Here is a 24,691-nt window from a genome sequence, read left to right on the forward strand (position 1 = left end):
AAAAGTATTTTTCTTCCCAAGTGCAAAAACTACAAGAGACAATGACAATCAAATTTTTTAATGGAATTATGAAAAAAATAAAAACATGACTGCAATTAAGGAGAAGCTTCTGGTTCCTACTTACAAGATTTATAAGAAAGAAGAATTTGGATAAAAGATGCTGCAAGATAATAGAAATAAATGGAAACAAATCAAAGGACAGCAGTAATTATAAAATACTTTAAAGATGGTGAAATTTTACAATAAGTTAAGAAGCTCTTTAGCTTTTTAAAAGTTAGATTAAAAGCTTTATGATACCACAAGCTAGTTCAAAAACATAGAAAATTGTGCATTCAGATCCAAAATTATAATTTTTGTACCATGCAAAAAAATGAACAAAGAAAATTATACAACTACAAAAGAATTGAGGTTTTGAACTGCCCATTACGTGCATTAAAATTTTAATTCATTAACCCTTCCCAGCTCAATGTGACTTTTACAAAGCATGGTGTACTGTTAAGTAAATCTAAAGCTAACCAGTTCACAGAAGCAAATATTTTAAGTTAAGAGGTGAACAACATGGCAGAATTCCTTGATGACAGCCAGTACTTAGAAAACAGACTAACAATGTTAGTATTCCCAAATCTCCCACCACCCCCAAGACCTCAAGAGTGGCACCCAACAGCACTCTAACCATTCAACTATCTGGACACCTCCTAGCTCCTGGATAATGTAACAGCCTTTCTCATCTCTGAACGCAAGGCAGGGAAGAGGAGCTTCTATTCTTTCCCCATGAAGGAAAATTGTAAGAGTTAAAAAATAAGAATGTGTTGCCCACATATGATTTGAACTCTGGCTTCTATCTTTTGGCACAAGAGGATGAGCAAAGCTGTTACAAACTCTCTCAAGAGTGAGGAGATCTGTAAGTTCCCTTTAAGCAAGCCCATCGAGGCAGCAGGTGGAGCCATTCTTGATTCAGGGATTTTAGTGTCAACAGCTTGATACCCAGAAGTTACATGGTAAGAATTGCATCTTAATAAAAAATAAAAATATGACTGACTCATTCTAGAAAATACAACACAAATTAATACAAACATGGTTCAGAAAACTCAAAATATAAAGCACATGAATATAAGAAAATATAAGCCAAAAATGGTTTTTAAAAGTTTTCATTTAATCATCATAAGTACATTTACTTATCCATAAGTAAGCACCACTTTCAAACTTGTAAATAAAATATGGAAATGATAGAATATAGTGTCTGAATCTGAACAAAATAAAGAAATCCCTAAACTCAACCACACAATCTCAAATTGTATTCCTGAAAATGTCTTTATATTCACAACTTTTAAAAATTATTTATAAGATTTGAAAACACATCCTAAATAATTGTATGTGTATAACGCTAACACACATAGACCTCAGTTCTGAGATGATACGTAATACATAAGAATGCCTTTCTGAAAGAAAGCAGAGACTCTTATGGCCATTGGTTTTATCCTTGGAATTAACATTCTCCCTAGGGATGCATAAACTAATGCCATTAGGCATCCTTTTACCTCAAGCTATTTCTAACCCCAGTGGAAAAGTGCTTTCTTACCAAACAACCAACACACTCGTTAATGCATACAGCACAGTGCCTGGCAATAAGTGCCAACCATTATTATTATTCAGCTCTAATACATGTCATAAATATTCAGTCCATTCTGCACTACCCCACCCTCCATACTGCACCCTATGCCACTACTTCCTAGTAAAATGTTAAGACGACAAAAAATGAATCAGGTTTTACTTAGACAGTGTTTCATTTCTGTAATAAAATCTAAATGAAGATATCAGGGTTGCACTATGAATTCTCCACCAGTCTTATTTAATTTCAGAACAAATTGTATTTTTGAAAGTGTACCCCTGAAATAAAGTTCTCTAAACTAAAACCAGAGACATTAGAGTCTTTTGTGAGGCAGAAATTTTCTGATATTTGTATGTACTAATGAGTGAGTGGTTGTCAAAATCTAAGAAAACACTTCTTGTGAATAAATTTCTGGTCAAAATCTTTAATTCTTTATATTAATATTATTATCCTGGCTGACATGAAGGGAACTTCCAGGTCACCTACTGAAAGGAATTTGATTAAAAAAAAAAAAAAAAAAAAAATGGCTAACCTAATGTGTGTCTAATAAAACCAGACAAAAGCCAAACCTCGTAGAACAAACATAAAAAGGAAAAAAGGACAGGTAGGAAAACTTCCAAAATTCTGTTACTTCAGCTGGAAGGGGTTAAGCACAAGACACTGGTTGGTCAGACACAGAGAGCTTTTGAAGATACATATTAATCTTGCAGGTAGGAAAGGTTAAAAAGAAAAAAACAGAAAAGAAAAAAAATGATAGCATATTTCTTGAGCAATATTTACCAGTCATGCTGCTGTCTCTGTTTATCCCATTATGAAGTTTACAGTGAACAAATGCTGCATCAAATAACCATGATCCAAAGAGATTCAAGATGCTGTTAACCTTTGGTCTCCGAGGGGCAGGCAGTGGCCGGGGTTCTGTACTAGTCTGATTTGGACTTGACAGAGGAGAAGTGGAGGATGTCTGGTGCTGAACTTTCGAGGCATGAGCAGTACTAACCTATGAGAACACAAGAATATACCCACACTCATGAGAAGTTTGAGAAAGCAGCAGGACTTTTTCTAAAAGGACAGCAGATTAAAAGGGCAACTGTCTACAGAAGAACAATGGTGATGGAAACTCTTACTGTGCTTGTCTTCATGGTGGCCTTATTCACCGTAACAGCCCGGTGCCTCCGGTTATGTGGTGGGGTGGTATTGACAGCAGTGCTTTGAGGCATACTTAATCTGTTCACGGGTGTTGGAGGAGCACTGTCTGATCGGGGTCTAGAAATGCCTTAAAAAAAAAGACAGAGTTATTCTTCGTAGTTCAAAACAGGTAGTCAAAAAATCTTCCTCAAGCAACACCAGGGAAGGTTTGGGACAGACTACAGCAGACACTGTTAGTGGCCTCCCAATAGCCATTCGCCCATTCTTCCTGAGTTACAGAACACAAATTTTAGTTGGACATGGCTACCTAGAATAAACCACTACATTTTCAAGACTCCCTTACAGCCAGTGTGGCCATGTTCTGACCACAAAGAAGTGGGTGATTGTTGGGTGGGTCTTTCCTCTTAAGGAGTTAAGAGGGCCAATCAAGTATAGACTCTCCTTCCTTCCTAATTGCTAAACAGGATAGTTGGAACGCATTCAACCATCACGGCTCATGAGACGGTACACAAAGGATGAAGAGTCACAAGATGGAAGAGCCTTGGGTCCCTGACAATAAGGGAACTGCTGTAACAGCCCTGTACTGCCTAACCCTGGGCTTAACTCATGTGAAAATAAACTATCTTGCTTATTAAACCACCGGTATTTTTGGTTGTTATACGGCAGCCAAACTTAAGTTGAACTAATATATTATCTACGTAATATACTAAGAAATACATACAACAAATGTTTTAGAAAATGATACATAGTAAATATCATTCTTTCAACAGGTAAAAAATATCTGACTTTTTATAGTCCTAAAATGTGAAAAACAGTTTAAAACAGAGGTTCACAAAAGGTATATAATTTGCCTCCTAATGTTACACAAAAGAATGATATCTAATACATTTTAATTTGTATTTTCTTGGATTACTAGTAAGAATGAACACTTTTCTCTTTTGCAAATCTTTTTACTCATATGCTTTGTCCATTTAGCTACCAGGTCTTATTCTTTTTCTTAGCATTGTTTAATCTGTTTGTATAGAGACAACAAAAACCCTCTAGTTTCCTAGTTTGTTATTTGTAATCAAATCTTTGGGCTTTCCATAATACTCTCTAAAACCAGACTCTAGAGTTATCTACATGTAGCTCTTTAAACATCTAACAAAACACACAAAAATCACCTAAGAATGCATCCACCAGACAGCTGATTCCACGCATGGCACGAAAAAATATTTGAGGCAGATGTTTAAGGCAGGGATACTGATTCAATTCTTGTGGCATTCCGCTCACATTCAAGAACTGTTCCTGAAATTTGGGAGTAGAGCTTATAATGGCTGGGTTACTCAAATCCACGGGATTACTATCAAGAGAGAGAGAAGAATTAATTACACATTTAGAAGTTTCTTTAGCAATAAACTGCATGCAATCTAATCTAAGAACAGGGCTGTTTGTGCCTATTTAATTCAGAGAGGAGACTAATCTGTATTTAACAGGCGAGGGACTCAATCATCAACACTTCTTTCCAGAAGATCTGCACTGTGTTTACATAAACTTACTCTGCCTATTCAGAGAATGAGAATCAAAATAACACTAGAAACTTTTAATTTTTTAAGAGTACACATAGATGTTTTTCTAATGTTCTTATTTTCTAATAAGCAATGGAATAAAAACTGTAAGTCAATCAATAAGAACTCCAAGGAGAAAATTTTGCTATAATATTAGCATATCCAATTTTTAAAAAACTAATTGAAAATTGGAATTACTAAAGCCATACATTTCAAAACAACATATTTGGACTTGAGTTATATTTTATGTATAAGTAATTTTAAATATTTCCACTAAAAAATAGATTTAGATTTCCACTCAAAATGGTCTGCTTTGCTGTCCATTAAATAGCCAACTCAAAGTAATAACCTATAGCCAGCACCTGGAAAAAATTTCCACTAGTTACGAGGTCAAAAGAACTAGGCTGAGAAATACAAATCAGTGGTTTATAGATGCTCTGCCCTTTGAAACCTCTCTTTCCATCCACTCAAACCCTTAAATGCAAGTGGGAGCAGGGGAGCATATATATACATGTATAGAAATGGACATCTAGTATTAGCACACTGTATCCATATGACTAGTTCATGTGGGGTAGAGGAGCTACGAAGTCTAGGAGCAGTGCCAAAAGGCTTACACCAGCTTCTCCAGATGTAAAACTGAAACAATTTTATTGACACTCAAATTCGGAGAACAGATTCAAAAAAATAAAATTTGAATGAAAATGGGTAACAAAGGACTTAGGTCAGATCATAGAAACTACATCCCTGCAGCTCCCAATGCCCTGTATATCTGACACATGTGGAAAGCCTGTTAAAAATCCAGATTTGACCTAGATTTACTGAAATAGAACCTCCAGGTGGGGCGTGAATGGCAGGTGGCCATGCACAAAGAAGTCCAAGGACAACCATTTGAGAAAGGTAGTATTCTAATCAAGAGAAACATTTTTCCCCCCTAAAGATATAAAGCATTACCATACGAGACAAAATTTGGGTGTCTATCTCCCCATCATATTCAGCCCTCTTCCCAGGAAATTTGCCAGTGACCATGGTAGCCCTTTCTGAATAACTGTCATGGACCTGCCTCCCACCCAGCCACAGCTCATTTAACCAAAACGGTAACACTGTCCAAAAGGTATCTATCCAGACGCTTGCTAGAGACCTACAACTGATGTAGCCTAACTAACAACATTTAATCCAATTTATCCAGTTTGAGAATGTGAGCAAAGGGAAAGCCCCGGTGCTAAAATGGCTAGAGCTGTTAAGTCAGAAAGCTGTTTACACCACTGGGCAGTTGTCATGGGGCTGCATGTATCCCAAAGGCAGGAAGAAACAGGAACTCAGGGGAAGCCTGCCAGAGAAAGAGAAGTGTGTATATGAACAAGAAAAGCAAAAAAGCCAGGAAAGATAGATGACAGAGTGGCTTGTCCCAAGGCTGCTTTGATCCCTCCCCACCTTGAGTACTGGACGTTCACTTAGAGTCCAATGAGACCTCTCTATCATCTTTTCCCCTTGCAATTGTTTAAGTAGGTTCCCATTCTTTATATCTGAAAGAAGCTTGACTATAAATAATAAAATCTTTCAGCTCAAGAAGATAAAGCCTGAAAAGATCAATTAACAGTGAAGAAAAGGGAAAAGATTATCCAAGAACTACCTCTAAAAAAGATTTCAGGACTAGAGTTTTACTGGCGCTGTATTTCAAATTCTTAAGGAACATACAACTTTCATGCAACACAGCACAGAAAAAGATAGGACATTTCTTATTCTTTTCTTTAAGTTACCGACACATATATTAGTCAAAAGATATAACTAGAGACAATTTGGGGAAAAAAATTATTAAAAGAACATTCCATACATAACCAAGTATAATTTTTCTCTCAGGAATGAAATGTGATTCAATATTGAAATAAATATATCACGTCCTTAGGTAAAAAAGAAAAAACATTTAATTGCTTAAATGGATCCCAAAATATGATTTGAATAAAATTCAGTACTATTCCTGATTTTATTTATATTTAATTTTTTTAATTGCTTAGGAAACCAGGAACATAAAAAAAGAATAACTAATATCAACAGCCAACATCCCACTCAAAATTTCATGTAGATGCATTCCAATGAAAAGCAGAACAAAAGATGTCAAAACAGAGTCATTTTAATTCAGCGGTGTTCTAGAAGTTTTGACTAATGCTGTAAAATAATATACCAAAATAATTATTATAACAATAGTGGCAAATTTTCAAGCACCCATCAGACACTAAACATTGTACTGTTTCATATGCTTTTTCTTCAATTCTTATAACAAGATGGATACTATTACAGTTCACCCTTGAACAATGGAGGGGTTAGGGGAACCGAACCCCACACAGTCAAAAATCCATGCATAACTTTTGAGTCCCCCAAAACTTAACTAATAGCCTATTATTGACTAGAAGCCTTACCGATATCATAAACTGCTGATTAACACATATTCTGCATGTTACATGTATTACATTCCTACAATAAAGTAAGCTAAAGAAAACGTTATTAAGAAAATCCTATGGGGCCAGCCCAGTAGCTCAGGTGGTTGGAGCACCGTGCTCCTAACGCCGCAGAGGACACTGGTTCGATTCCCACGTGGGCCAGTGAGCTGCGCCCTCTACAGCTAAGATTATGAACAACAGCTCTCCCTGGAGCTGGGCTGCCATGAACAGCCAGAGGTTGGCACTGGCTGCTGTGTGCTATCGTATGCTGCCAGAAGCGGCCGGTGGCTGGCAGCTGGCGAGTGAGCTGCTGTGAGCCGCCCACCAACCGGCAATTGACTGCCTCTGCTGCCGGAGTGCAAGGCTCATAATACCAGCATGGGCCAGGGAGCTGTGCCCTATACAACTAGGCTGAGAAACATCGGCTTGAACCGGAGTTGGGGGGAGGCGGAAGAAGGGGAATAAATAAATAAATAAATAAATAGATAGATAAAATAAAATAAAACCAACAATGGTCAAGGGAAATTTTTTTTAAAAAAAGAAAATCCTATGAAAGAGAAAATATATTTATAGTATTTATTGAAAAAAAATCTGCCTATAAGTGGATCCGCACAGTTCAAACCCATGTTGTTCATGGATCAACTGTATTGTCCCCATTTTATAAATTAAAAAGAGACTGAGACTCAGAGAGACTATTTGCTTGCTCAAGTTCATAAAGAAAAAAATAGAACTTGAACTCGTGTACAGCTCTTACTGCAACTAAAGCACTTTTAAGACTGAAGCATGAATTACTAGAAAGGAGACACTTCTTATTTGCAGATAAGTATCCATAATGCCTAGAGCTCTTTTAAGTGTCCAAAAATAATACACAAAAACAAAATACAACATTTTCTTTACAGCAGTGATAGCCACTTATAAGATTTAATCGCAGAAAAAATTAGCCTTTCACAACATCAGCAGTAAATACTAGGAATAAAGAGCATAAGAAATATGCAGATTTGCGTGAAGAAAATTACAAAACACTTCTATAAGATATTTAAGATTCTAAAAAAGAAAAATACCCACTCTTAGAAAGACTCACTATATTAAGGTATCAACTTTCCCTAAATATAAAGACAAGGCAGGCGTAATACAATTCTCGTCTTTGGCAGTCTGGCTAACTGTTCGCTAGTTTTTCTTTTCCTCCTACTTCTCTTGCAATTAAGTGTGGCATGCATATGACTACTGGCCAATGGAATATGCGTAGCAGTCATTTACATCACTTCAAGGCCTGGTTCATAAAAGCCTTCCACATAATTTCCGCTGCTCTCTCTCCCATCTGCTAGCCAGAAACAGAGGCTCCAGCTTACAAAGCTGAGGCCCTAGTAATACAGCCACATGCTGAAGATGGCAGAACCTCCGCCACGCTGGGTCCCTGAATGACTGAGTAAGCAGAGCCACTCCCTACCTGACTTGATGAAACTTACATTGTACTAAGCCACTAAGATTTTCTGGTTCATCTACCAATGCAGAACGTGTTCCTTACCTTAATCAATACACAATCCAAACCCAAAAATGTTTTGTGGGCTTTTTATTACTTGTGTTTTATAACTTTATCTGGAATGTTAAACAGGCAAAGAAGAGATAAAAAAAAAATTCCAAGAAATGGAAAAAGGGAAAAGACTGTAACTACTATAACGTTAAAATAATTAAAAGTGAACTTGTACAAAAATGAAGCGATTAATGGAATAATATATGACCCAAAGACAAAACCTGGTATATAAAAAGGAACTTAAAGTTACAAAGGAAACAAAGAAGAAATCATAGGTTAATCTATCTGATCAAAGAACACAGACTTTCTAATCTTAAAGGAAACAGAAAATGATCACAGAAAATAGATTTTAAAAATAAACTGAAATCACTGAAAGATGAAAAACACAAATTACAAACTGAAAAAAAAAATGATAGAAAATGGTTAACATCCTTAATTTATAAAATGGTCATACAGAGTAATTTAGAATCACCAGCACAAAAATAGAAAAATGAAGCTAGTCAAACCAGAAAGAGAAAATATGCAAGGAAAACATTTAAGAAGCAAGAGAGTACATGACAGAACAAAAGTTCCAGAGCCCAAGGATGGGCCTATTAGAGAGAAAGGCAGGAAGTGATGAAACTGTATTGAATAGAATTACTATAAAGAACAAAATAGCAAGAAGTAGCAATTTATCTCTCTGTGAAATTTTACATTGTATCCCTCAGTGAAATATTAAACAATAAGACTACTAGAGAAGCCCTGAGAGCCAGACTGACCAGTCAGGGATGGTCACAAAGAATGTGACAGTTCCCACAGAATGTGACAAAGTCCTGAGAGACATACCATCCAGGCTGCAGCAACAGGCAAGAGAACAAATGCTAAATCTACCACAGGGAATACGCTTCCAGAGAGCACAGACCAAGAGCAGCTGAGCATAGCCTGACAGTATTGCAATAGGGAGAACAGGAGACACATTATGTAGATATGTGTGTTGTCCAATTTGGCTCCTTCTGACACTCAGAAATCCAACAAGAGAGTTACAGCATGGTTCTTGTCCTAAGACACTGGGTAAAGAGCACATGAAAAACTAAAGTAACAGTACCTTAACATATGTAAAAAGCGAAACCACGTCTGTGCAACACACTCATTATCCATTTCTGGAGGGATCAGACTGGCATCTTCATCGGGAACTTTAAATGGAGGAAATGAAGGACCATATGTAAAGCGTAGCAATCTAGAATATAAGAAAATGCACACCATTAAGTTCATTTCTTAACAGAATGAAAGATATACTCGAGCATTAAAATACAATAAGAGAAATAAGAGAAAATAGATGAAACATGTATTGTACCTCACTGAAGTAAGATAAATGAAAACCCTTGTTTATAAAAAAATTGGAAGATTTCCAGTTTTATAAACTATTTTAAATTTTTATTTAAAACATTTAATTTACTTATTTTAATAATTTATTATTTATGTTATTATTTTAATTTACATTTTATAAGTTGTATAATTTATATTATAAATTTATCTGTTATTTATAGAATTATTTCTTTAAATGATTTTATAAATTTATATATTATTTAAATTTATGATTTAATATAAATTATTTCACATAATAAGTGTTATACTTTACTATATAAATATAATACCTTTATAATATATATTTACAATTACATATAATTTTGCAATATAAATATTATATATTACTAATTTATAAAATTATAAATTACTTAAAAATTTTTAACCTGTAACTGCAAATGACAAATAGTAAATTAATTATATAATCATATAATATGCAATTATATTTATATAATTATCCAATTAGTCCTCTAATATAAATAATAAATTAAATTATTTTTAAAGGATTCATCCCCTTGCCAACGCCTTCAACACAACTTATTTGTAATAATAACGGCAAATTTATTTGTAATAACAGCAATATAACTTCACATGAAGTTTAGAATTTATAGTGTACTTTAAAAGTAATTCAACAATTCAATTACTTAATTTAATAGTGATAGTCCAAATGTATTAAAACTGTTCAAAGCCCTTTGACTCAATTATTCTACATCTAGAGATTAGATCTTAATAAAACAACCAAAATACATACAAAGATTATGTAAAAGCATTCATATCAATAATATTTTTAAAGTAAAACACTGGGAACATAAATATCAAAACAACAAGGAAACTATTAAATAAATTATAATTCCATTCCTACAATGAAAACGTATAAAGCCATTAAAAATATGATCTTGGGATCTACTCAAAAAGAAATAAGGCATATGTAACTAATGTGACAAGAATCAAACATCAAATGAAAAAAGCAAATACTATATAGAATAATCTCAAATTGATTTTTTAAAAAAGAGAAATGGAAAATAATACCTCAAATGTTTAACACTGGTTAGCTGTAAGTGATGGATATTTCCCCCTAAACCTTCCAAATTTTTTTATAAGCATGTATTGCTTTTATAATCAAGATAAAAGTATTATTTAAAAATAGATTCATAATATTGACATTCACCAAGATATACCAGAATAAACAGAATATTTCAAACCTTCATCTTTTAGTTTAAACAATGATAATGATATAAACATTTTATTATCTCAGAAAAAGACCAGTCTACCCTGATATATAACACCACCTACAAATTATTTGTTCCTGCCTCCACCCGCTATGCTACCCCCAATCAAACCTGAATCAGACCAAATCTCTAGATCTAACTGTATTTCCAGCTGACAGGAAATACAGGGGACAAAGGAACATGTTAATTAACACAACTTGGACATAATCAGAAAAATCCAGAATGTGAAACACTCTATTAAGACAAACAACCCAGTTTCTTCAACCAAAGGGAAAAAAAATAACCTGCAAAGAAATAAAAATGAGAGAGCAGAAGCCTACAGCTTAAAATAGGCTTAAGAAACATGTGGACTAAATGTAATGTAAATGTAATATCTAAACCCTGTTTGTTTTCTGATTCAATGGAATCAATTGTAAAAAGAAAAAATATAGAGACATTCAGGAACATCTGAGCATTGAATGGCTAACTGACATTAAAGAATTGTTAGCATTTTTTAGGTGTGATATGGTATTGTGACTATTTAAAAAAGAATCCTCATGTTTTAGTTATATATTAAAAGATGCAGAGTGGAATGAAAAAAACAAGTCTGAAAAAAATGAAGCTTAACAGTTTACTCATAGACTAATGATTGTATTATACATAAATGGTAAAAAAGGTAAAATTATTACTATAAAAAAACTGCCTACTTTGGTTACATAGTAGCACATTACTGTATGATTCCATTTCTGTAAAACTATATATAAACGTATATAATAGGATTTCTCGTGAATTTAACTTTTTCTGTTATACTTATGTATGATTTGTTTCTTAAAAATAATGATCATGAATATTTTAAGAAGGGGTCAGATTGGTGAAGGGGGAGTGGTGGGTAGAGTGCAGAATTTACCTGCTTTTCCAAGGCATTTGCTGAATCTGAAAGGTTTTAGATTAGACAGACACTAGCCAAACTATTATATCTATTTTTTAAAAGTGACTCGATTCGGTATATAAAGTACTGTAATGACAAACACAGGATACAGGCTTTTTACAATGTATTGCATGAATCCCAGAAAGACACAAAACAGAGGCAAACTGCCTAAGGCCAGCAGATGAAGGAAGGCAGGTCAGTGATAACCCACCTGGCAGTGAGCGCACAGATGACCTTGCTCCACTGCTCCACCACGGCGGGGTGGTGCCTCCAGTTAGCCACCATCTCCTTGGCTGTTTTCCAGTATGGAGGTGTTGGGAAGCACCGAGTACACGCGAGTAACCAAACCTCGAAGAGAACACCAATCAACTTCTCTGCCAGGTTCTCAGCAATGCCACCTTTCCAACAAAAAGAAAACGTATCTTTGGTGTACTTACTTTTTAAAGCAGAATCTTTAATTCACTCATTTGGGAGAATTGGTCAAAAAATTAAAATAAATGCAATGTTAAGTTCTGACTTTCAAATAACCATTTAATAGTAAGAACAGGAAACTATTCTTAGGAGCTCCTAGGAGGGAAAGCATGGATCCATCAACCAATTATCACTTTGAAAGATTTCAAGTCACCCGGCCCAGTGCTTGTATATTGAAGATCTCAATCCTCTAGCAAGTGGGACAGGAGCACAGAGGGGAGAAAGGAAAAGACGAGTGCCTATGAGGACTGACTACTAGGAGGCAGTTTCTGTGCCAAGTAGTTGATACACACGACCTCCCATAAGCCTCACATGAATTCTACAGGATATATATATATATATATATATATTTTTTTTTTTTTTTTTAATTTTGGGGGGGAATATTGGGGAACAGTGTGTTTTTCCAGAACCCATCAGCTCCAAGTCAAGTTGTTGTTTTCAATCTAGTTGTGGAGGGTGCAGCTCACTGGCCCATGAGGGAATCGAACCAGCGACTTTGGTGTTAATGAGCACTGCGCTCTAAACAACTGAGCCAACCGGCTACCCCAGGATAGATATTTATAATACATATTACCAATTATAAATTAACCCATTTTGAAGATGAGAAAACTTAGGTTCAGGAAATTTAAGTAACTTAAATCGGCCCAAGTTCAGACAGCCAATAATGAAAAGAATCAGAACCAATACCCAGGTTTTTCTACTCCAAACTTAGTTATAAATTATTTCAGGTGTTTGAAAGCCCCCCCTTCAAGTGAGGAAGCAAAATGACTAGTGCTGCACAGGACAGAGCCTCAACCATGAAAACAGAGCTGTTTGTCGGCTCTGAGTCCTGGAACTAGGGACTACAGTGGTCTGTACTAGGGAACTAGAGGTCTATACTCGGCATAGCTCCAGAAGGCAAACTTGCTGCTTGAAGGAAAAGTTATGCAGATGTGTAAGTCAAATGAGCAAAAAACAAAGTTTCAACAATCATGAGCCCCAGAAGGGGATAAATTGCCTGCCTTGTGTTGCTGAGATCCCAGGCCTGGGGAGTGTGTAGCAGAGAACACTGACAGTGACTGGCAGCTAGTGTCGACACCAGGCAGGGTATTCCTATTGTGGGGTCCCTTTCAACAAAAAGTCCATGATTCCTTTTAGATGTTTTCTGGACACAGCACCTGTGCGAGCACAAGCGCACTCACACATGTGTTAGTAAGAGACTACACATATGAATAAGTAACAGGGAATTTAGAACTAGAATATCAACTCATAGTCTGTGTATACTGTGTTATCACATACAAAACAGGGCTTCTAAAATACACTCTGAAGCCTTATTGGAGGCTTTTTAATGGCTAAGTAACAAGCAGAATACTGTCATACTTCCAAATGGAACACTTTAAGACTGTGTAGGTTTCATCTGCTGAACAAAATATCTTCTGTACCTATCAAGTTTTCAGAATCTACTTTGATAGCTATTTTGTAATCAGGTACCTTACATATAGGCTCTAATTTAATTAGTTGTTTCTTATCCAGGCTCTATCTAATATATCAAACAAGCTACTACTGTTCCTATCACTATAAAAAATGCATTAATTCACTGAGTCCCTCCCTACCATCACTGAAGGTAAAATAACTTAATATTGTGCCTTTGAAGGTTTCCATTCTAAGAATTGTTAACCCTGGTTTGTCAACTATTATGCCAAAATTTAAAAGTAAACTGTCTTTGAAGCTCAGAAATAAATTAGAAAAAAAAATTAACAAACCTTGAACAGTTGGCGGGGCTAGAAGTATGTCATTAATCTGCAGGAGAAATAACAGTAAGACTTCCCAGGTTTCTCGGGCCATGATGGATGACTCACGGGCCAGTTTCTGAATGGCTCTCAGGACCTGTAAGCATAGTCGGATCTGACTGGAGCCTTGTTCCTGTCTGAAGAAGAGAGAACATATCACTGAGCAGCCTGGAGGTGAGAAAGCAACAGCGTAAGGACAGGTAACTATGGACGCAGCAAGCAATGGTCCATGACGCTCCCTAAGAGCATCAGCAGACAAGGCTAGGCACACCCTCTTTAGGTCACAGTTCCTTCTTCCCCATCATACAGTTCAGCACTCAGATCTCAGCCTACCACTTGTATCAGAGCTTGCAAGCTCCTGGGTAGAGAAGGGGAAACCACAAATGTAAGCTTCAACTCTGGATTATCTATGTCTATCATGTGATGCCTGGCACACAACAAAAGGTATGCAATAGGTTTCTGATGAATGAATGAATAAATACCCAATGCCACTCCTGTTGCTCACATTGAAGCAGAATAGCCTTTGCATTCTTTAAAAAACAAAATTTTAAACACACATTCACAAGAATTCTAGTGCTCACAGTGTCTTTGAAGCTAGTATCTGCTAGCAAAGAGCCTCTGGATCCAAAGGAATATCCTAACAGAACATGAGGTGGGAAAGTAATTGCCTCCGAGATGAGCACCTGCCACTGCTGTGCTACTAAAAAAGGCAACTTAACCCAAGATGAGGGCTCCAAAGGTTCTCAAAATACCCTAGAAGAATAGTTATGTAACTCTTTTTTGTGCCCAGTACCATTTTTATCCAAGGGGATAATACAGGTCAAAGTATTAGGGATCGGGTTGAAGAGGAAGATAGAGGTCCAAGTCCCACGCCTTATCCACACTCTCCAAAGTAGACAATCTGAGAATTCTGAGACCAGTAGGAAACCCACTGCATCAGCGAATGGTGGGTTGGCCTCCAGACCTCCTATGTGAAAGCCGAGACAAGTAACTAACGTTATTGAAATAAATCTTGAGGCCAAGTTCCTATATATTGTGACACAACACAAAAAAACTGGTAGAAAAATGTTTGAATCATTCCTCCTTAATTTTAAATGCATAAGAGAAGCTGCAAAACTGTTCTTCTACGGAGCAGTAGAGATCTTGCTCCCCAGCATGTCATCAATTTAGCTCAAATAAACCCTTACACACACACACACACACACACACACACACACACACACACACGTGTGAATCAGAGTAGGAAATCTCAGAGACTCCTCAAGAAATCCGGAAAATGAAGTGAGTACCCATGAAACTCCTACCCCAACCTTAGGATAGAGATTCTCAGATTCTAAGCCAGAAAATCAGACACTTACCCCAGAGGTGCAAACAAATGACACCACTAAGTTTTCCCAAAAGAAGTCAGACCTAACGCAAATGATGAGACATTCACCTAGGAAAAGCCAAGAGCCCCCAGGAGCAGGGAGCTGTCCCACGTTCAGGTGGAGGTGAATCCAGTCCATAAGGGCTCAAGCTTGTGTCTGTTGCTCTGCTACTTGAAGAAGAATATGAAATTATATAATAGCCCCAAACCTCATCTGGCCATCTAAGAGGAGGCCCAGAATAAGAAATCAGAATGCCACCAGTGATACTGGGGCTGACACCCTTCCAAGCTGGCAGTCACACTGCATGCCTCCCACATGGGACCGAGGCCTGCCCACTATTTCCAGCTGTCTGCCCAGTGGCAGGGAAGGAAACATCTGGTCCTTAGGTCTAGCAGCCTTACTCAGAAAGCCTCAATTCAAGAGCAGTTTCCAAGTTTCTAAAGCTAAGAGAAGCAAGGTAATCTTTACTAAAAACTAAATAGGAAAGTCTAAACACCAGAGATTTTCCTTCCCTCTCAATATTTTCAAAAGTAACATGCTCTTTAGAAAAACTTCTAGAACAGAGACTGTGAACTATGGCCTATGGGTCAAATCTGGCCTGCCATCAGTTTTTGTAAATGAAGTTTTATTGGAACACAGCCAGGCTCATTCATTTACATTATTGTCTGTGGCCGCTTTCTCTCTACCAGCAGAGCTGAGGACTTGTGACAGACACCATATGGCCTACTAAGCCTAAAATATTTACTATCTGGCTCTTTACAGAATAGTTTGCCAACCACTACTTTATAACATCACGTTTTTTGAAGTACAGTATAGTTGAGCAATATATCAAAATCCTGATCATTTTTAAAAGATGGTTCACTCTCAATTATGAAAAAAAACAAACAAACCCCAAAAGAAATCAAACTGATAGGCAAAAGAGAAAAGTTACATCCACTTTGACTTAATCTCTAGCAAAGTGGTAAATCACAGTTTCTTCTATTTTGAGAAACAACTTTTTATAGAAACAACTAAGTAAACTTGATGATAATTTTGTGAACTATCTGAATCAAAAAGTAAAAAATGAAGTTTCCAGTAATGGGAGATGAGATTGTAACTCAATATTCAGCATTGAAATTACTCAGTTCTCTAAGACATTATTGGACAGGAGAACGCTAAGACTCAGTTCAGTGCCCTCTCAGAAGTATGTACACACGCTTTTGAGAAAACAAGCTAATTACTAAATAATAAAATGAACAGTTTATAAAGTAGTTTTTTCTCAAAAGAGAAAAGCAAAAGCCTAATTAAATTCAAATGCCATTGATTTTTTTCATCAATAGAAATTAACTGAGTACTGAGAGGGGGTAACGGTACAGAGACACAGTAACAATACAACTCGTGAGACTGTCCCGTGCACAAACACAAAGGCCAACAAAGCAGTCTCCTAAATGGGAAGACAAGAAAGCATTAAAAGTATTATACCATTTGAGAAGAACCAGCTGAGCCACAAACAATATGCTAATTACTACCAAGCATTTCCTGTTATTACTTTCATTTGAAATCAATAAATACAAGCAACCAGCATTTAATCCACACCTAAGGTAATACCAGTATTGCACCAGGCACTATGGAAGCCCAAAATATATACAATAATAGATAGGGAAATGAGACATACACATTTTAAAAGATAAGGAATAAAACAGTGGAGAGGTAAGAGTGACACAGGAAGTAAGTACCACACAGGTTCACAGAAGGTGCGATCACTGTGGGCCTCAATGGTTACGTAAGGCTTCTCCTTACAAGGCAGAATTTAAGATAAACCAACACAGGTGAGATGAGGACCGCTGGGAGAGGAGGAGGTGGGAGGAGGAAGAGGAAAAGGGAGAGGAAGAAGAGGAGGAAGAAGAAGAGGAGGAGGAAAACTGAAGGCTAGGTGATGAAGGGGAAGATGTTTCAGGGTCTTAGGGAATGCTGAATTTATGAGTCTGTCTGACCAAAGAGCAGTTCTCACGCAGATTTAGTAGCAGCTATTCTGGTTGGGGCCAGATTAGAGCAAGCATTTCAGACAAGTAAGGAGTTTCACTTGACCTTGACACCAGAGTTCTTAATGGAGATTTTTCCTTTTCAATTCAGATTTTCCAAAGTAATTTTCCTTCTATATTTAAAAAGCTAAAATTTATGGAGCTGGTTTTTGGATGAGTCAAAATCCTTCACCATCAGACAGACCAAAAGCTCTAACCAGAACTTTTCTAAAAGGAGGCAAGCCTCCTTGCCTCTTTCAAAAACATTGAAAATAGGGCTGGCCTGGTGGCTGAGGCAGTTAGAGCTCCATGCTCCATGCTCCTAACTCCGAAGAATGCCGGTTAGACTCCCACATGGGCCAGTGGGCTCGCAACCACAAGGTTGCCAGTTCAACTCCTCGAGTCCCGCAAGGGATGGTGGGCTCCACCCCCTGCAACTAAGATTGAACACAGCACCTTGAGCTGAGCTGCCTCCCAGATGGCTCAGTTGGTTGGAATGCGTCCTCTCAACCACAAGGTTGCCAGTTCGACTCCCGCAAGGGATGGTGGGCTGTGCCCCCTGCAACTAGAAAACGGCAACTGGACCTGGAGCTGAGCTGAGCCCTCCACAACTAAGACTGAAAGGACAACAAGTTGACTTGGAAAAAAGGCCTGGGAAGTACACACTGTTCCCCAATAAAGTCCTGTTCCCCTTCTTCCCCCCCCCCAAAAAAAAACAAAAAAAAAACCACACATTGAAAATAGATAAAAACAGATTTTTTTTTTTTACAGAAAATCCCCACAAATGGGAAGGGAACTAATGCATTCTTCTCCATTAATTTATATATTTCCCAAATTCTTTACAATGACATAATTTTTTTAGAAACAGAACAAAGTTTAAGCACAACTAAGACACATATACTACATTACAATATTTAAGGTGTCTGCTTAGCGATGGGGTGAAAATCAGTAACAAACTGTCAAGATAATCTGTTGGCCTACTACAAAATGGCCCATAATAATGTCAAGTCTGCTTACTTCAATGTCTTCATTCTCTCATAGGAAAGATTCATTTTAAGGTAGAAGGCTTAGTTGCCTTTAGCTTAAGTGGATATAAGAATTATGATAAATAAAAGTATGTCTTTTTGAATGGAAGGGAAAGAGTTCACAGTATTTTAATATCGAATAGCTATCAGATTTAAAAGAAAAGCCAAAGCCTTTAAAATGAACACACTTGTTAAAAACCCCTAGTAAACATTATGTAAACCTCTCTCTCCTGTCACTTATATTACCGTGTTTCCCTGAAAATAAGACTGAGTCTTACATTAATTTTTGCTCCATTAGGGCTTATTTTCAGGGGATGTCTTCTTTTTTCAGGTACGACAATCTACATTTATTCAAATACAATCATGTCATCTTCTTCTGGAACATCATCATAATGTACTAAATGCGTCCGTCTGGCTGAGATCTTAACTGGGGCTTATTTTCGGGGTAAGTCTTATTTTGGGGGAAACATGGTATTAGGTTGGTGCAAAAGTAATTGCGGTTTTTGCAGTTCTTTTTAACCTTTGAAACCACAATTACTTTTGCACTAACCTAATAATATACTCTTTAATTGAACAAGTAGTAAAAGTAAACTGTTCAAAGGATTAACAAAAAAATAACATTTATGAATATTTTACTATCATCCTGATAATAGGCCAGATAGATAGGGATAGCTTACCTTGGTACAAAAAGATTTTGTAGGTGTTTTAGTATACTTTGAACATACAGATTAGGTTCTTTAATAACTGGCAATGGAATAGAATCTTTCGGCAACACTAAAGCCATAATCCAATCTGTATATACATCAACACAATATTTTACAGTCTCTCCATCCAATGGAAGGGTCAGTCCATAGCAAATTACTTCCATGGTCCATTTTACCTAAACAAAAGATAATATACATATAGAATTATCACACATCCCTATCTATATCTCAGTAGACTGATTTAAAATATTAACCTCTTTTATTGCCCAAAAAAACCCTTCTCAACTGACGGTGTATTCATCTCACCATTAAGATCAGATTTATGCTAGAGAAAGCACTCTCCATGTATAAAACATACTCGGACATTTCCTAAGCAAAGGATTTAAGAAGACAATAGGGCCAGCCCAGTGGCTCAGGTGGTTGGAGAACCGTGCTCCTAACGCCAAGGTCACTGGTTCGATTCCCACATGGGCCAGTGAGCTGCACCCTCTACAGCTAAAATTGTGAACAACAGCTCTCCCTGGAGCTGGGCTGCCATGAGCAGCTGGAGGCTGGCGGAGCTGCGGAGTGCCGCCATGTGACACCGTGAGCGGGCAGCCAGCGTGAGCTGCACGGCGACTGACTGCCTCAAACGGGGGGCAGCGCTAGGCTCATAATACCAGCATGGGCCAGGGAACTGCCCTACCCAACTAGACTGAGAAACAACAGGCTTGACCAGGAGTCGGGAGGAATAAAGGGGGGAAAAAAAACAGAAGGGGGGAAAAATAAAAAAAGAAGAAAATACTTATTTCTAAATAGTAAGCCTATGTCGGCATTTACCCTTTAGACATTATTACTGTTTGCTCTGTGAAATAAAAAGTAAGTACAGGTCATCTTGATTTTCCATAAAGAATGGCAGCACAGAAATAGAAAATTTTAGATATTTTTCTCCACTTAATTGTATACGGTTACACACGTATTTAAGAAATTGTGTACATAAATTCAACCACATTCCATTTCCAGATTATGCAATGTCAACAGACAATAGGAAAGAAAATGAACTGCTCAACTCTTATCTTGTGACTATTTTCTCTGCCAAGGAAAATAATATTTAAAATGGAAAGAACAAACACAAGTGAGAAGGGACTAAAGCTGGGTACGTTTTTAACAAGGCACTTAGCTGCACTAAATGAGTTCCAGCCTCCTGACCCATCTGAATCACATCCGAGAGGCTGAAAGAACTTGCCTAAGAGACTGCTGAACCACTGCCTGCAGTCATAAAGAGTGAATAAGGTGAGATGAGAAAGGGAAAATAGTTCAATTTGCAAAAGAGAATGAAAGTATATTACAGATACTGTAAACTGGAAAGTTTAAGTGAATTCCAGACACAACTGGGACAAATTACTAAGCAGATAATCAGGGAGCACTTATAAAAGGGAAGCACGGTCACTGGAAACCAGCCTGCTGAAAAAGAACAAGTCATGCCTGACAAGCTTCATTCCTTTATTAACAGGGTTACTGTGGATGCAGCTGACAATTACATAATCCTGGTAGTTTATGAAGCACTTTCATCTAACCATCAAAATAACCCTGTGTTCTAGGGTAAACTATCCTCACTTTATAGATAAGAACACTGAAGCTTAGCAAAATTAAGCAGTTGAACCCTGGTCTTCCAACTAGCAATCTGAAGCTATTCTCACGCTGCCATTAACAGCCTTCCCTGTGAAAGAGATCTGGGCATTGGCAAGAAATCTGGAGAGATGCAGGATATCCTCGTGCCTAAGATGGAGACATATGGCCCAGAGGAAGGTAGAATGGCTCGATTTATAACTGGTGGAAACACCAGATGAGAGAGTAACAGTGGATTAGTGTATCAAAATCATTTTAGAAGAAGGTGCCCATGGCATACCAACGGCCATGCCAACATTTTAACTTAGGAAAAAAAGAGAAAACTAGACTATATACTGACCATTCGTAGATATCACAAAGCTAAAAAGAACAGCTAAATTGTTTGACAGAAATTGAGGATTCGAAAAGACTTCCACAGCTTAAAACTAAAGTTGCATCAAGATAAATACACGACTGAAATTTTTAAGCTCAAAAACAACTACAAAGGCTAAGAGTAGAAAATGTACAACAATATAATGTAATGTAATATATGTGATATATTCAACAGCAATGAATGTTCAAGAAGACTGTAACAGCACAGTGAAGATGTGACACATCAGAGGGTGAGGGCAGGATTTAGCGGCACAAGAGGAAGAATTTTAAAAGAGGTTGCAAATCCCTAATTCTCAGATAAAAGACAAAGAGAAGACATCTTCGGTGATGGTTTTATTGTATAATTGTAGAGGACACAGGATTCAAGGACTGTTCTCTTATATCCTGTGAGGGTGGGAAAGGAGGATAAACAAGGCCTGCACCAAAGCACCTCTATCCACTCATATGCCATCTCTTCCCAGGAGATGGAAGCCAGGGATTACAAATACATCAAGAGGACAGCATGCCAGGGCCAGTGCTGGTCCTCAGGGTAAGTCTCTGCGAGGATACTCCAAAAAGAGAAAAACGCTCCTCAAATAGGAATGAAGACCTTCCAAACACACCTCTGAGTGGAAACCTGAAGACTGAGCCTTGAGCGTATAGAGAAAGGCCTGACACTCAAGACGGTCTCAGGCACGTAGCTCAGGTGGATAATTGAGTCAGGCTAGTCAGAAGTCCCACCAGCACCTGGTACAACCCATTCCGTGTAACTGCCATAAACTCTGAGCCCCCAACTCTCAACTCAAACAAAGTCAAAATGGAAAAGGCACACTACAATGGGCACAAATCCATGAAAAAGACAACGTTAAATAAATTTTTCATTAACTTATATCTTCACATAGAATGAAATGAAGAAACACTTACTTCTTTGTCGGTTTTTAACAAACTCTCGCTGCCAGCCACTGCAGGAGTCACTAAGGCCTGCCCCAGAGGATGGACCACGGCATTGGCCACCTCTCGCCCCACGCTCTCTGGATAGCTGTGCAGCACGCTCGTGTGGCCCTGATCATTCTGAATCACCAAATGCAGAGACCTCCATTCAGAGTACATCGTGCCACTAAAGGACTATCCAAATGGCACCTGAAAAGACAAGACAAAAGACAACGTGACAAATTATACTGTTGTAAATTAATAAGGGGAAGTAAAATACAGATTTACCCTACCTGGCAAGATAAAGAAGCTGCAACTACATTGCCTCAAGAAGACTGAGAAAAAAACCACATCTCAATGTTTTGAGGAGTACCCTAAAATAGCTTCACGGTGAGACCTGGGAGGAAGGCAGAGCCTGGGAAGCAGCTGTCTGAGCACCTTCCCACAAGAGCCCTCAGAAGCCCCGGAGCAGAGCTGGGACAGACGGCCACTGTGCAGGGAATAAAACGATCAGATCTGGTACACTCACAGCATGAGGGAATCCTCCTCGCTAGGTTCCAGGATAGAAGAGGATGGAAGAATGGAGTGCCCTAAGTAGGAAAGGAAGACAAAGGAAAGAGTTTACTCTAAGACCCAGAGTTTTCAGTCAATGGTTTCCACGTACCTAATACATGCTGGAAACATACCCCTGAAATTGCCCACCAATGTCCTCAAATGAGACACAATATTCTTTGGGAGTATTTCATTCCCTGCAGCAGTGGCACACAAACTTCCGGTAATGAAACACCTAGATGTCACAGTGTCCTTCAGAAAACATATTAAGAGCTGCCACTTACTGAGCATTTACTACATGCTACTTATGTAATCATCAAAACAACTCTGAATATGAAGTAATTTATCTCTATTTCACAGATGAAAAAACTGAGGCATAGAGGGGCTTCAGAGCGATACCCAAGGCTTCGGAGCTATAACGTGGCAGAGCTGGGGTTTTAACCCACATGCTCCTAACCATGGCATGTACTGCCTCTCCCTATAATGCATATTCTCCATGCAATGGTACCCAAGTCTACCACACAAATGAGAGATTTTGGCTACAAGAACATAGCTGTATGAATGCAATGTAAATATTACAATCATAAATGCCACATTCATGAAGAGAATCAAGGACGGTTAAGCCTTTCCAATTTATTTCTGTTAACTTCCATTTTCTACTTGCTCTGAAATGTTTGCCCAGACAGCAGTGTTTAAACAAAATACATGGATACACGTGATCTTTCAAAAGTTCTATCCCTTAAGCTAATTTTTCTTCAAATTGGGAAGCGACTAACATTGTTGAATTTTATCTTAGAAAACCTCATTCCAGCTCATCAAGTATCAGTGTTTTTCAAGAGGATATGGTGTTTGAGAATCACAGGCCTAAGAGTGAAGAGAAAAGTCCTCAGCATGAAAGTCAGTCATTCACAAACTAGTCCTAAACTACCGTTCTTTCTTCTTTCCATACAGAGGAACTCACCATCTGCCCTTCCCTCTTGTGAACCCTCCCCCATTTGATTTAATCTTCTCAGCTCCTTCTGGAACCTCATGGACTCTGGGCCCTGGTACCTTTCAGTGGCCCTGTGAGGTCTGATGTCCTCCTCCTCTGGACAAAGAGGCCCTGAACTGGGAAGGCAGGAGGGATGGGCCAGCATTGAACAAGGTATCTACAATCTGAAGGGTGGATGTAACTATTAAAATCGCCTCAGTTTCCTCAGGATTTATAGCATTCCCCCCAAGGAAATCCTGGTGCCCCACCCCCAAAATAAGCACTCTCAAAAATGGAAGAGGAAAAAGGAAAGCTCTGACAGAGGGCCACCCCCATCAGATGACAACTTATTGCCATACCACACATTTTCCTCACCTTTTAAAAATTAATATATACCGGGGGTGGCAAAAAAATGTATAGACACTTTAAGAAAGGAACAAACTATTAAAATTGTAATAATATATACCAATAACAAAGGATGAATACAAGTCATGTTTGACTGCTGCAATTACAAGAGGTGCTCAAAGTGGTTACCATCAGCGTCCAGACACTTCTGATTATGGAGAACTACTGCTTGAACAACACTGACCAAAGTGTCCATTTGTACACATTTTTTTGGCACCTGTTTTTTTTTTGGCACCCCCAGTATACACACACACACATGGATACATATATAGTATACATACAGTATAAAACATACACTATATATATATTTATATTTATATACTCTTTTACATAAATGCACAATATTATACACGTTTTTTTGTTTTGTTTTGTTTTAGCATGCTTTTTCAACACTTTCATTTTTTGTTTGGCTTCATTCCCTGACCAAATAATTCACTTCACTGGGTACATAATCCATTTTAACAACCTAACGTTTCCTCTTGTATTTTGTTCTACCTTAACTCAATCTTATTAATTTATATACATGTATAACTAGGCATTGTATACTTTTCTGTACATTTTTTTTCCCTGTTCAACAATTCCTCATGAATATCCTTCCAATTAATAGATTCTTTTTAATGGCTGTGTAATATTCCATGACATAATCTATGGCGTGGCATAATCTATTCAACCAGTCTCCTAATGAAGTACATTTACTTCATTTCCATTTTTTTTTTTTTTTTTGTCATCAGGCAATACTGATGCAATAAACATGCTTGTTCACGTATCTTTGAGCAGTGGCCTTTTAATTT

The 24,691-nt window shown here is 37.6% G+C and overlaps 1 protein-coding gene across 7 annotated transcripts in view; it reads right to left on the bottom strand.

The window, feature by feature from the left end:
* Window positions 1-24,691, bottom strand: part of RALGAPB (Ral GTPase activating protein non-catalytic subunit beta) — an 86,549-nt gene that overhangs the window by 51,221 nt on the left and 10,637 nt on the right. For 3 of the 7 annotated variants that reach the window (XM_019750217.2, XM_019750220.2, XM_074317948.1), the window contains exons 2-10: window positions 21,968-22,183; window positions 19,058-19,260; window positions 13,962-14,125; window positions 11,960-12,146; window positions 9,353-9,484; window positions 3,919-4,097; window positions 2,734-2,882; window positions 2,390-2,606; window positions 125-160 (exon numbers count right to left, since the gene is read on the bottom strand). In XM_019750217.2, the coding sequence (XP_019605776.2) occupies window positions 125-160; window positions 2,390-2,606; window positions 2,734-2,882; window positions 3,919-4,097; window positions 9,353-9,484; window positions 11,960-12,146; window positions 13,962-14,125; window positions 19,058-19,260; window positions 21,968-22,153 (1,453 nt within the window). In that variant the 5' untranslated portion in view covers window positions 22,154-22,183. Of the gene's footprint in view, window positions 1-124; window positions 161-2,389; window positions 2,607-2,733; window positions 2,883-3,918; window positions 4,098-9,352; window positions 9,485-11,959; window positions 12,147-13,961; window positions 14,126-19,057; window positions 19,261-21,967; window positions 22,184-22,502; window positions 22,564-24,691 lie in introns of all 7 variants that reach the window. The other 4 variants (XM_074317947.1, XM_074317949.1, XM_019750223.2 and 1 more) reach the window with 2 other exon arrangements.

The sequence above is a fragment of the Rhinolophus sinicus genome, linkage group LG13 (genome assembly GCF_036562045.2).
Source record: "Rhinolophus sinicus isolate RSC01 linkage group LG13, ASM3656204v1, whole genome shotgun sequence".
NCBI lineage: Eukaryota > Metazoa > Chordata > Mammalia > Chiroptera > Rhinolophidae > Rhinolophus > Rhinolophus sinicus.